Source organism: Melitaea cinxia, chromosome 1, assembly GCF_905220565.1.
Source record: "Melitaea cinxia chromosome 1, ilMelCinx1.1, whole genome shotgun sequence".
Classification (NCBI taxonomy): domain Eukaryota; kingdom Metazoa; phylum Arthropoda; class Insecta; order Lepidoptera; family Nymphalidae; genus Melitaea; species Melitaea cinxia.
In genome coordinates this window covers 18,920,055-18,934,286 of record NC_059394.1, presented here as the reverse complement: position 1 = coordinate 18,934,286, position 14,232 = coordinate 18,920,055, and the positions used below count along the sequence as shown (strand labels likewise).

The window sequence follows — 14,232 nt, the reverse complement described above, 5'->3', positions numbered from 1 at the left end:
ACACGCACACTTACACGCAACACATACCTACACACCCATCAGCTCGCAGAGCTACAAAACAAAAACATTTCTAAAATAAAAGTAGCCTCAGTTACTCCTTATTACATCAGCTATCTGCCAGTGTCCCGTCAAAATCGGTCCAGCCATTTCAGTGATAGCCGGTAATTTTATTGAGATCTGATAACTACTTTTTGAGTAATCTTTGATACTTGACTATTTTTTCGTCGACCTACGTTGTATTATACCGCATAACTTTCCACTGCATGTACCGATTTTGGTAATTCTTTTTTGTTGCAAAGAAGATATCGCTAGTTTAGTACCATGATAAGGAAACCAGGATCTGATGATGGGATCCCAGAGAAATCGGGGGAAACTCTTGAAAATACGCAATAACTTTTTACTGGGTGTACCGATTTTAATAATTTTTAATTTAATCGAAAGCTGATGTTTGTCATGTGGTCACATGTAAATTTTATTGATATCTGATCTACTTTTTGAGTAATCTTTGATAACGCGTAGTTACTTGACTATTTTTTCGTCGATCTATACTCACTACACTCCAATTTTATTTATTTATATAGTATATCCAAGTTTCCTTAAAGATATATCGCTTATAATTACATGTTTGTATAACAAAAATAATTATAACATCAACATAAATATTTAACACACAGATAACCTTCACAAACAAGCGCGTTATCAAACATTGAAACGAAACAATAAGTTATTTAAGCATCTTATGTAGTTGAGTGGTTTTTTTTTGTAATTTCATGTTAGGTTTTATAATTTCAAAAACTGATTATTGAAGTTGATTGAAATAACTTACAGAACAATATCTGAAACATCACGATTGGGAATTACATTATTAAATTGTTGTAGGCTCAAGTGGTTTTGTATTCCTTTGGTGGGTAAAGTAGCCAGCGCTTCTAGGGAGGGTCGAGGGGTTATATATATAAATATAAATAAATCGCTAAATATCTAGTCGAAATCAAAGCGAAAATCGAGATAAATGTGATTAATTCTAGACGACTTCTTTTTCATCTCATATGTAAAATTCTCGTGTCGCGGTGTTTGTAGTTAAACTCCTCCGAAACGGCTTGACCGATTCTCATGGAATTTTGTGTGCATATCGGGTAGGTCTGAGAATCGAACAACATCTATTTTTTATACCCTTAATGTTAAGGGGACAGGGGTTAAGAGGGTTAATAAAATATTATGAAATTTTGTGTGCATATCGGGTAGGTCTGAGAATCGAACAACATCGAAGTTGTTTACGTGACTTCTATACTGTAGTGGGGGTTTTAAAGGGATGAAAAATATCGTTTCTGCATAAAAATTAAACAATACACATTGTTTGTTGTATCCAATGTTTTAATATTTTGTGAAAAATATTACATTTATTTTTAATCAACGTCAAAAAAGGAGGTCTCAATTTAAGTGTATTTTTATATATGTTTACTTCATAACATTTAACTAGGTTTGCTGTTGATAATTCTATTTATATTCGAAAACTACTATTTATCATATGACCTTATTTAAAATTGAACGAGATCTGAGGAGTGTAGTTTTTGATTTACCACTATAATAATGCGAACTGACTTCGCCTACGTTTTTGATGCTCACACTTGTCGATGTGATTTGAAGTATTTTTTTTTGTTTCATATTAAACACAATAATTTTATATATAAACACAAATAAGAAATGGAAATCTTTACTAACTTTTAAAATTTAATTATTTAAGCTAAAGAAAATACACAATATGTTTTATTTTTGTACAAAATTTTTCAAAATACCACAAAATATATCACAAAAATAATTACTTTTGTATAAAAATCTAATTAATTTAGTAAACTACAGGCACGAGTTCTACTTCGCCTTTCAAGTCAACGGCGTAAGTGGTAGCTTCAACAGTCTGTACTTGCGGTATTTCATTCGTTGATATGCTGTTATCTTCAGCTGTAACTCGTTTCGTAGCACCGACATCAGCATCCTGGATACCAGATGTCTTCATGTCAAATTCTACTGATTCACGACTATGCTCCGGTGCCTGAGTGACTGGAACCTCTGTTACTGCTGGTTCAACTTCACTCTTATGTTCCAGGGGGAAAACGATCTTAAGTAAGCCATTTTCGTATGTCCAGCTGCCGTTGACATCCACAACATCTGGGAGAGTCCTCACGTCCAGATAACTCTTCCCCGGCTCGTGTTCAGCTTCATGTACAGCTTGTATGATCAGCAGTCCTTTCTTCGCCTTAACTACAATCTCGTTCTCAACGAAACCAGAAAGAGCAATATTGATTTTATACTTATTTCCTTCAACTTTCTCTTCAGATAAATTGGTCGGGAAACGCTTGTACAAATCCTCGATCATTGCGTTCAAGCCCATCATCTCTCTACTCAGTTCTTCCCAGAAGCCTCTCGTGTCAAACATCTGGCTGTCCATAAATCTTTCCAGACTGGACTCGCTATCATAGCTGAATGGCTCCTGGTAAAATGGTTCCTGATAGAATGGACGGTGACTATAGTGATGACGGAAGTGTGGTGCGGCGCTTGCACACGCCACAACAGCTAAGAACGCGATCGTGATCATTTTCACAGGATAGTGTAACAACGAATGACGCCCTACAAGCCTTTATCTTATTTATAAGCGCCGGTGGGTCACAGTTTATCACGTTATCGTTTGCTCTGGAGCGTGCAAGCATTCATACACAGACAGAGGTCGAGTGATTCTCGGAACGACGCACACATTTTCGCTTCTACGCTATTTATCTTTTCCAAATATAATAAAATTGTAAAGACTTGCCTGTATACGGACAGTATAATATTATTTATTTATGCAACTGTTGTATAATAAGGGGTATTAAAACACGAATGCGGGTTCGTCTCGTGTGATAACAGTATCACATTAATGTTTTAATAACTAATTGTCAACAGTTGCATACAAGACTTTATTTACACCCCTAATATGAATCCTCTATAAAATATTCTGAAACAGTTAGCTTACTGCTAACATTAAAACAACCAGTCCTAGTAACCTAATATCATTCAAACAGATAATATAATGTTGTACTGAATTTCATAATAGCGCTCCTTTTTTTTCGTTCGATCTCTTCTGCGCAAAGGGTTTACTCAAAAGACAGCCACATTCTTACTGTTTAATGCGTGTTATCTGTATAAATTTCAAAAAAAGAACACATGCATGATATTTCAAAAATTCAATAAAACATTATATCATCCGTTTGGATGATATTATAGTTATTAGGACATTGGATGTTTTAATGCTGGCGAATAAGCTAACTTTTTTAGAAAAAAATAACTTTTTTGGAGGATTTAAAGCATGGGAGTAGATAAAGACAAATATCTACCTTTATTTTACATTCTTAACAAGTTTTTATTAATTCTGATATGATGTTATTTGAATGATGATCGACAAAATTTTTAGATTGACGAATTTAATCACTAACAGAGTAAGTTATTACGTTTATTAGGAGGGAATATTCGGCACTATTCATACGCTGCCTCGCTTCGGCTTGCGCCGCCCCTTCTAAGGTGCCGCCCTGGACCATGGCCCTTTTAACCCTAGTTAATTAGCATCTAATCTCCATCGATAAACAGAATATCATAATGTAAGAAAAAACTACACTGCATAGGTTATAGATTATTATTTTTATCGTTAACTAGCTGACCCCGCAAACGTTGCGTTGCCATATATGTTATAAAGCCACTTAATCCTCCCCACCCCCCTTATAACTTAGGGGTATGAAAAATAGATGTTGTTCGATTCTCAGACCTACCTGACATGCACACGAAATTTCATGGGAATCGGTCAAGCCGTTTCAGAGGAGTTTAACTACAAACACCGCGACACGAGAATTTTATATATTATTATCTTAGCTAGCAAGACGTAATTACTTACTTTGATGAGTCAAACTCGTTTTATATTTATTCATTTTTTTCTCAGTATTTAATTGTCTATATTTATTTATAATAAACTTTAGTCAATGTTTGCTGTAGCTAACAAATGTTTTCAATTAGCCTTAGTGACTCATTAACGATGAGTAATTGTATATTATGCCTTTTTTAGATGTGTTATTTATGTATGTGTATAACTAAATGTTAGTTAACTGTGTCTCAACATCAATATTCTATTATAAGCATTTATTGTACTGAGTGCCTAGTACGAGTTTTGTTTAATCCGCCTCGCAATAACAGGCCTTAATTTTAACTTAATTTGTATGGGAAATTCGGAATAAGGAATGAAGGAATAAGCATTACAACCTAGTTCTCGTGTTTGCCGCTAGATGACTCTATATCATCGTATTGTATCGTATTCTATTCTTTATCGTCTAGGATGTACTGTTTAAATTCCCATACAAAATAACCTTCACGTATAAACGCATTTCTGTGAACCAAACTCGCACTAGGCACTCTAATTTTGTTGTTTTCTTTTTTTTTCTTCTATATATACTAGCTGACCCCGCAAACGTTTCTTTGCCATATATGTTATTAACCTGCTTAACCCTCCCCCTTATAACTTAGGGGTATAAAAAATAGATGTTGGCCGATTCTCAGACCTACCCGATATGCCCACAAAATTTTATTAAAATCGGCCGAGCCGTTTCGGAGGAGTTTAATGTTTAACACCATGACACGAGAATTTTTATATATTAGATTACTAATTTGTTAACTTAAGTTACTGTTAGAATTATGTTATTATAATCATATATGAATTAGCTATCTGCGATTTTTCTTTTGACGTATTATCATAGGTCTTCTAAAACTCATATGAAGCTGTCCAGGGCGTTATCATATCGTCTGATAAGAGTTATTGCTAATAGCAATGAAATTATTTATAATAAGTTTCAACACTTAAGTTACATATAACAACTTTAGTGTTTTTTTAATGTAATTGTTAAAATAAGTGTGGCAGACAAGCTTATAGCACACCTGGGTGGTAAGTAAAGTTACAGTAGCATTTAGACGCCTACAAATCCAGAAACGCCGCGTTGGCGCAACGGTTACAGCCATGTAATCTAAGTATCTGTTGCGCTTGCGGTTGCGGGTGCGATCCCCGCACATGGTAAACATTTTTATTGGCCATACAGGTGTTTGCCGTGGTCTAGGTGTTTGTGCAGTCCTTGTGGGTCACCCCACGGTGCCTCGAAGGGCACGGTAAGCTGTTGGTCCCGGTTATTATCATGTACACCTGATAGCGATCGTTACTCATAGTATGGAATATATCCGCCAACCCGCATTGGAGCAGCGTGGTGAGTTAAGCTCTGATCATTCTCCTACATGAGGAAAGAGGCCTATGTCCAGTGTGGGATATTACAGGCTGACGCGTAAGCGTAAATCCAGGAACTTTGTATACGCGTTGGGGCACCTAGTCCTGACCCTCCCCAGGAGCTCTGACCCAATGCGGCAAGACGGAAGTACCTCAATCTGACAGAAAGAAGATCACAGCTAAATAACACTGCTCTCAAACAGCTTCGGCTCATGTGGAAGGTTAGCGATAGGGTCGATAACGCGCTGGCAATACTCAATATTGCTGGCAGAAATAAAATAAAATACGGAACCCGACAAGTGAACCGTACGCTTGTTTGCCAACTTCGTAATGAAAAAAGTTTCAGTAAATAACAAATCTTTTTTTAATATAGGAACGTGACTCGATTAGATATCTCACAACGCCATCTATCGGTGCTCTATAGATTTACCTCGACAACATTGTTTTGAAACTTGTGTGATTTCCCTACTTACGTTGTTTCGTCCGTTAACGGGTAGATGGCGTTTATGCATCATAAATCGTAAGTAACTGTGTTTAATTAAAAGTTGAAAAGGGCCTGTCTTACTGGTGTGGATAAAATTTACTCAGCACATAAGTTGCGACAAGGCTTTAAGTTAAATCCCCAGGAAGTAAAAAAAGCCATGAGGACCTTCAGTTCAGCTCACTTCAATTCAGCCTACCACAGTTCGCCCCACCCTGCTGAAAAATCCAAATAAAAAACGATGACTTGTATGGGAAGTTATTGTAAACTCTTGTGTATTTTAAAAATCGTCCCTTTTGTTAGAAATTTTCAGCAGGGCAGACATCCCGATTTCCGCAATCCTCATCCAGGCTCCACCGGTAGTCTTGCGTAGATTGTCGGTGAGCTGGAGGACGTCTTGCACACAGCGTTTGCCAATACGCAGTCTCCACGTCAGGACACGTCAGCTCCAGCGTGGCCTCTTCAACTTGCCAATTTGAAGATGTTTCAATTACAAATTTTACGTTAACAGATAATGAATAGCTTGAAAATATATATATTAAGTAGAAGTATAAAATATATTTTATTTATGTAGTGGTATAAAAGATACAAATAATTTTCTGATATGCAACTGTTCTTATCTTTTGTTTCTTGGACTTTCCGCAATCAATAACCTCTGTAACTTACAGATAGTTACAAAAAACCCAGTGTAACAAATTATCAACGAGTAAATACGTATATATTTAATATTTTATAATTGTTATTTGTTTATATAAATTTGCTAAACTCAGGTTAACTTATTTTTAAACTTCTATTTACGATCGTAATCTTGTTTACTAAGAACTGACTGTCCTGATTGACATACATTTCGACGAAGAATTTTGATTTATATAGGTTATATAGGGTTATTTCCTTATCAGATAACATATAGTTATGTCATTATCATCATCATCATCATCACTTCAGCCTATCGCAGTCCACTGCTGGACATAGGCCTCCACAAGTTCACGCCAAAAATGGAGTAAACTCATGTGTTTTGCCCATAGTCACCACGCTGGGCAAGCGGGTTGGTGACCGCAGGGCTGGCTTTGTCACACCGAAGAGGCTGCTGCCCGTCTTCGGCCTGTGTATTTCAAAGCCAGCAGTTGGATGGCTATCCCGCCATCGGTCGGCTTTATAAGTTCCAAGGTAGTGGAACTGTGTTATGGCTTAGTCGCCTCTTAGGACATCCACGGGAAGAGACGGGGGGCTATATTCTTTATTGCCGTAGCCACACAGCTAAATATATAGATAGATAGTTATATAAGAATAAAGAATAGAAATCGATTTTTTTTAATGATTATTATCAAAGTGTCGAACAAGCGTACGGCTCACCTAGTGGTTAGTACCTTAGCATATGATACCACGAACACTAGTAGCATTGCCAGCGCGTTACCGACCCTGTCCGCAATTTCTCCTAAGAGCTCTGGTCACCTTACTCACCAATTGACTTTATCGAAATATCATTCGTCAATTTATATTTAGGAGTTGTTATTATTATTTTGTATAATTTGAATAATTAAATAAAAACTTAATTTCAGGTGAATGTCGGACGCTAAAACACACTTTTTTTTAATTTTCTTGTACCCATACAAATTTTGTCTTGATAATTATGGGATGCTTCTGGTGTTCCAGAGCATCAGATGACCCGTACGCTTGTTTGCTAACCTAGTATTAAATATATAGCATATATATCTACCAATCCGCAGTGAGCAGCGTGGTGGATTAAGGTTTGGCTCTTCTCCTACATGGGGAAAGAGGCAGATGCCTAACTGTGGGATATAACAGGCTGAAGCGATTTCGATATAATAAATACTGGTATACTATTAGGCCTTATATAAACAGCTGTAAACGCTCTTTTCTAAACATTCTTCGTAAACTCAAATAAAATCTCGTGAATACGAGAAAAAAACAATTGCGTTACTAATTTTCTCGGGTCAACTGGTCAGGATGGTAAGAATCTAACCAATATTTTTTCAATTTATCCTTTTGTCATGGAAAGCATTTAAGATATTATTATTTTTCCTGTTATTGTATAGAATTTAAAAATTCTACAATTGAATATTCTGGATTTATATGTGACATATGGTTTCATTGTTTATTTATAAACTTATCTCAATTGAAACTGTATAAATTGCTCTTCAAGCGAAGCTAAGCTATCATTCGACAATTGCTGCCAGTTGTGTTCGTATTATTAAATTAAAATTAACAAATTAAATAAACTATTACTGTCGAGAATCCGTAATGAATCGCTTATTATTGACGTGTCTGATATTAAGCTTGGTGTATATTAGAATTGGGTGTAGTTGCTTCCACCATGGACGCGGCCATGGCCGCCACCGACATCCCTGGCATCTCAACTACCACGGCACACCCACTGGAAATACCGCGGAGTTAATACAATCGTTCAACAACGTTGATCGAGCTCTCAAAAACATCTGCGCTGCTACGTCTAAAATCCAGCCATTCATTGCCTACCAAGATGACGGATGTATTCTTAAATATCCAGTATCATCAACAGATGTCAACGTTGATATTCAAATAACAAACACAGTTCTGAAAACATCGGTAACTAACAAAAATGATGGACAGGAAGTTCTTACTGATGTGAGAGTTCTGCCAGACATACTGAACTTTAGCGAAGCTTCCTGGTCGTTTTTGAATGGTAACCTAATTATATTGATTCCCTATAACGTGCCTCTTAACAGTGAATTTCGTGCTAGCTGTGGTGTCGTTAATAATAATGTTATAAGTGTACCGTTGATTGTAGCACCGAAGTTTCAGTTTAGATCGAATCGAGATAACAACTAAATTTAATAGTATTTTCTGAACTGTTATGATTTAACATAAGCTACGTTGTATGGATCGTGTTTGAACAAATAAATTAAATTTTTTGATTGAAATTTAGAATTGGTTCTATTTGGTTACGAATGAAAAATCAACTGTCAGTTTAATAAATTAATAAAGATCAATGTCTTTAATTTAGGCTTGTTTTTTTAGTTCCTTTAACCAACTTCGTTTTTTTATCTACATATGTGTAAAAAAAATAGTATTGCAGAGAGTATCATATACACAGTATATACCTAAACAAAAAAAAATACTTAATTTAACCCCAACACCGCTTATCACGGATTACTACAAAAATAAAAATATAAGTCGATTATAGTTAACAAGACAAACAGCTACAATTACAATGTGTACTTATCACTACATTGTATAAAACAAAGCAGCTTCCCGCTGTCTGTCCCTATGTTATGCTTAGATCTTTAAAACTAAGCAACGGTTTTTGATGCGGTTTTTTTTTAATAGACTTAATTTTAGAGATGAAAATTTCCAACGGCAATTATGTATTTATAGTTTTAAGAATACACAATAATTTTTTAAATTAAAAAAAAAATATTTAATACCTAATCAATGTGTCGTACTCGCTTTTGACGCCGCGCGCGCAACCTAAAAATGTCACGCGGATATCTATTTTCAGCATTAAATTAAAATTATAAATAATGGAGATAGAGTTCTGGAAGCTAGTAGTTTTTTATTGTAAATGTCCTCTTCTTTCTAAATCTTTTTTTAAAATTTCTTAAATATTAATAGTTTATGAAATATTGGCAAAAAACAAAATACCATTTTTTTCATATTTGATTGTTCATAACTTTTGCAATTTTTTATGTGCTAATACACGCTTCTAGAACATTTTTCTAGACGTCATTCCAGATCCAACAAGGTATCACACATAATTTTAAGAACAGTATCTCTATTTTCGACCATTTTCAACTTGTCGACTAGACTATAACATTGATATCCGGACATATACTTGGTCCATACATACATCCGGACATAGGCATTACATTATCTACTTTTCTGTAGACACATATATGTCGAAGCACACGATCGACCCGCGTTGATGTCTTGTAAAAGAGGACGAACTGCACTAAAATTGATTTTGGAACGAAGTTCCTTACGGCAGGCTTGACATTTGGCTGGGTGACCGAACTGAAAAAAATGTGATACTAAAACCGTAAGAAACATATATAACGGAAGTGACATAATAACAGTCACACGACTGTAAAATATGACGTTTGTAAAACTAAAATATTACAAGTAAACTTTTCTTTTAAATTATTTATGTAATTTTATACTGTCAACAAAAATAAATAAAGACACATGTTTTTTTATTTCACTTAATTGTTTTAATTATTATTATTATTATTATTGTTGTTATTGTGTTTGATTTATTTTCTTTTACGGTAATTGTTATTTTCTAAAATACTAAATTTCCTAAATACTTTTATGTACTTAATTAAAAACCAATCAAAAAAATCAAAAAAATCAAGAACTAGAAAATATATATAAAATTTATTTATTTTTCTGTTGTATTTGTATTATGTTTTCCACGTAGTATGTACTGACTGTTAACTCTCTTTATTTATAGGACTTAACTTTTATTTTATATTTTGTTCAACCGATTTACCATCCCTACTGTTGGCGATTGAAGTTTTTACAAATAATACTCACGTATCAAGCACCACTTTTTGTATTTATTCTCTAGATCGTCACTTATATACTTACTTATGTATGATTAAATGCAAAACAATATTTTCTTTTTCGGTGTAAATTTTTTTTTCTCTGATACTGTGCAATAAAAGAGTATTCGTATTGTATTGTATTGTATTTTTTTCTTAACAGAAGTAATCTTTCACTACTTATCCCACATTCATCTTGTCCCTAATCACATCTTCCCCTCCCCAGTCTATATTTTTTTACCCACAAAATAACACTGGAATGTAAGCTTGTTACGCTTTCACGCGAAAACTACTTAACCGATCATGATGAACACAAATTCTTCATATACCCTAATTAACTTTGTACACATATTCTTGGAGGTATTAGAAGTAACATAGGATACTTTTTATTTAAATTTTTTTTTTTTTTTTACGAAATATAAAATCTCTACTTACTTAATGGCTTTAATGCGAGCGAAGCCGCGGGTAAAAGCTAGTTAATCATAAATATTCGTACAACAATAATAAATAAATAATATTAATAAAAAACTAATATTCAATAGCTCGGGGTATGGCATAAGTTGTTGTTTCAACTGGCTTTGTTCCTGGCGACACTTCAGCTGGTGTTATAATATTTTCTTCACCCTGGTCTCCTCGCACGATCTCGTCATCTGAATCTTCTGCATGAGTAACGTTCTGGTCTGTTTCTGTTGTTGCTACTTCAGTGCTGTATTCTGGTTGATTTGTAGTGACCGAAACTTCGGTTGTCACTGGTTCCTCTTCACTTTTACCTACCAGTGGTAGAACAATCGTAAGTAAACAGTGTTCATACGTCCAAACGCCGTACCCATCGACAAACTCAGGTAGGATCCTGAAGTCCAAATAGCTTTTCATCGGCTCCCACTCGCTCTTATGATCTGCTTGGATAACTAGTAGTCCCGTCTTGACCTTGACAGTGATCTCGTTCTGTTTAAAACCAGGCAGGAAAATCACAATTTTGTACATGTTATTTTCGATTTCACCTTCACAAGGAATTTTCCCTGGATGTCCTGTTATTTCTTTTTTCAGTTCCTTCCAATTCGAGTTCCAATCATCGTGACTGTCGAATACGGGGTAATGTGGTTGATAACTATGTTGATGATCATGTTGTTGGTTGTATACCTGTTGATTTTTATGATGTTGGTAGTACTCCTGTTGTTTATGATGATGTTGGTAGTACGCCTGTTGATTATGATGATGTTGGTAGAAAATCTGGTGACTTTGCTGATGGTTGTAGTACGGTGCAGCGCTTGCGCATGCCAAAACGGCTAACAGTAAAATCACGGTCATTTTCGCGGTATATTTCAACATAGACTGATGCTCAACACCTTGTTTTTTTATATTTATAAGACCGATGGTGATTCGCACAATATCCTGTTATCGGTGTATACTTAAGTAGAAGTAAAACGATACGTGGAACGACAATGACACATTTTTGCTTTTACGTTTAAGCTTCTATTAGTTAATAATTATTTCATCCGTTTTGACTCATTTATTATGACAAATATGACGGATATTATGACTTATATGATTACGAGTAAAATGTAAAATCTTGTCTGTTTATGTACAATAGTATGAGTTCTTGCCAAAGTTATTATTTAGTAACGATATGACCTGACATCCCTTGGTTATTACTGTCACCAGACACCAGAAAATGTTTTGGTATACTTCAAAGGGTTTCGCAGCATTTTCGATGTAAGTTCTCAAGTGACTTAATGTACTCAAAATTTTGTTTTAACAAATGCTTGCATATTCCAACCAATTTATATTAAAAACTTAAATAATTATACCTCTAAACCTTTCTTCATCATCGCTTTATCTATTGATGATAATCGCATGACGTGTTCCTCAATAATTTTATACTTCATCGGAAGCAGAAAGTTAGACGCGGCGGGGGAATTTGGTAGCCAACTTCAAGAAAAGATATAGTTTCCCATTTTGACTTTATATGTACGCCTTTACAACCTAATATCTAACAAAGCTACTGTGAGTTTAACATCATATTTTGCCATTATTTCTACCTGTGTTGGGCGCATGCGCTGAGAAACATTCAGCTTTTATAAAATGACGGAGGTCTGACCCTCGCAGGCTGTTAATTTTTACTGAGGGTAACGATTTGAATATCTCTTTTTTTTAAATCAAATACTGGTGCTGTGAGATCTCGCGAGAATCTTCTATATGTACGTGAAGCAAGAACGTTGTACCCCTTTTTACGGAAATTGCGTGGACGGAGGAGTATGAAATTTCGCACACTTATAGTTTATATAGAGAAGGAGTGCAGAGTGCTAATGTTATTTTTTAAAATTATTCATAAAATTATATTATATTTGACATACACACGCATATTGTGCTCTTTTGTCAAAGTCTGTAGTCAAATTGAAAATTTAAAAAAAAGGTTCTCAATTTTTTTTTTTTTTTAATTTTTAGATATGGTCGAATTTCGACCACTGGGCGACAACCAGTTATTTTAAAAATCTCTACTAATGCGTATTTAATTGATTATTTTGTCGACTACCTACAGTCAATTGAAGTCGGTTTTGCTTCGTTTTGCAAGCAAATAATTATTATATTTGAGACACATACTATTTTATTTTACATCATACTAACCTAATTATAGTAATTTAAATCAGTACAGTTTTCACTATCAGCTAAAATTAACATAAAAGTTAGCATTATCTGTCGGCTGTTACCTATAACACAAGCATTATCCAAACCCAAACTTATGCATATATCTAACTTGTGCTATAATTACTGGAGGAATCACTGCCTGCCTAAGATACAGGACTTTCCTACTTTAGGCGGCAGGGGCTTAAAATTCAGTGCACAGATATATTATTAAATAATTAAAATAAGCATATACAAAATAAATAAGCATATAAAGTCTATGAATCCAAGAGTCTTAAAAGACACCAATAAGGTTCTTTATAGTATAAGCGAGCACTTAAAAAGAAATTAATATGATTAAAGGATTAAGGAAATACGTAATGAATAGATTAGAAATAGAGCTTCCTTACATATATACTGTTTTGTCTGTATTTTATAACGTTACTACAACTATATGTCTGAAATTGTAAAATATTTTCTGTTTCTGTTTAATAAATTTCATTTCATTTCATTTCATTTCATTATTGCTCACCTTAGGAACAGATCTCATATATCCATATCGTAAGCTGTTAATTTGGCTCCGTCATTTGCATTTTCGTTAACTGCCGTTATGAAATTTTGTTTATGATTCAATACTGTCATGTGACACAACAAGCTGGTATTCCCAATGCGTTCAACAAATTACCAAACGTTTTCCTCAAACTTTACTCGCTAATTTGTGTTTTAGGTGAAAAAATCAATACAAGAAGTAGGTATTTATTGTATATTCTGTTAAAAATATATAAATGTATAGATAAAAACATGGGTAAACTCAACTATAAGGAATGGGGGTCTCCTACATGGGGAAAGAGGCCTATGCCCAGTAGTGGGATATTACAGGCTGAAGCGTAAGTAGATAAAAAATTAAAATATAGTAAAACAGAAATGTGTGGTTACGGCATTAAGAATATAGCCACCCCCTCTCTTCCCGTGGGTGTCGTAAGAGGCGACTAAGGGATAACAGAGTTCCACTACCAAATCTGAACTTAAAAAGCTGACCGGTGGCGGGATAACCGTACAACTGCTGGCTTTTTAATGCACAGGCCGAAGACGGGCAGCAGCGTCTTCGGTGCGACAAAGCCAGCCCTGCGGTCACCAACCCGCCTGCCCAGCGTGGTGACTATGGGCAAAATACATGAGTTTACTCCTACTTTGACTACTTTGACGTGAACTTGTGGAGGCCTATGTCCAGCAATGGATTGTAAAAGGCTGAAATGATGATGATGATGAAAAAAGAAATACTGTAAGCGTCGGACCAAGACTGT

At 34.9% G+C, this 14,232-nt stretch overlaps 2 protein-coding genes across 2 annotated transcripts; both read right to left on the bottom strand.

The window, feature by feature from the left end:
- Positions 1-1,802: 1,802 nt before the first annotated feature.
- LOC123670459 lies at positions 1,803-2,613 on the bottom strand. Its single transcript, XM_045603956.1, has one exon. It carries the CDS (start codon positions 2,588-2,590, stop codon positions 1,844-1,846), a length of 747 nt encoding a protein of 248 aa, XP_045459912.1. The 5' UTR covers positions 2,591-2,613; the 3' UTR covers positions 1,803-1,843.
- A 7,688-nt stretch (positions 2,614-10,301) lies between these two features.
- On the bottom strand, positions 10,302-11,684 carry LOC123670451 (myb-like protein I). The gene has a single exon (XM_045603946.1). The coding sequence runs from the start codon at positions 11,633-11,635 to the stop codon at positions 10,835-10,837; it is 801 nt and encodes a 266-aa protein (XP_045459902.1). The 5' UTR covers positions 11,636-11,684; the 3' UTR covers positions 10,302-10,834.
- Between the last annotated feature and the right edge of the window lie 2,548 nt (positions 11,685-14,232).

Bases quoted from the DNA above. Each gene is read 5' to 3' on its own strand.
- LOC123670451 (XM_045603946.1), bottom strand. From the start codon at position 11,635: ATGTTGAAATATACCGCGAAAATGACCGTGATTTTACTGTTAGCCGTT.
- LOC123670459 (XM_045603956.1), bottom strand. From the start codon at position 2,590: ATGATCACGATCGCGTTCTTAGCTGTTGTGGCGTGTGCAAGCGCCGCA.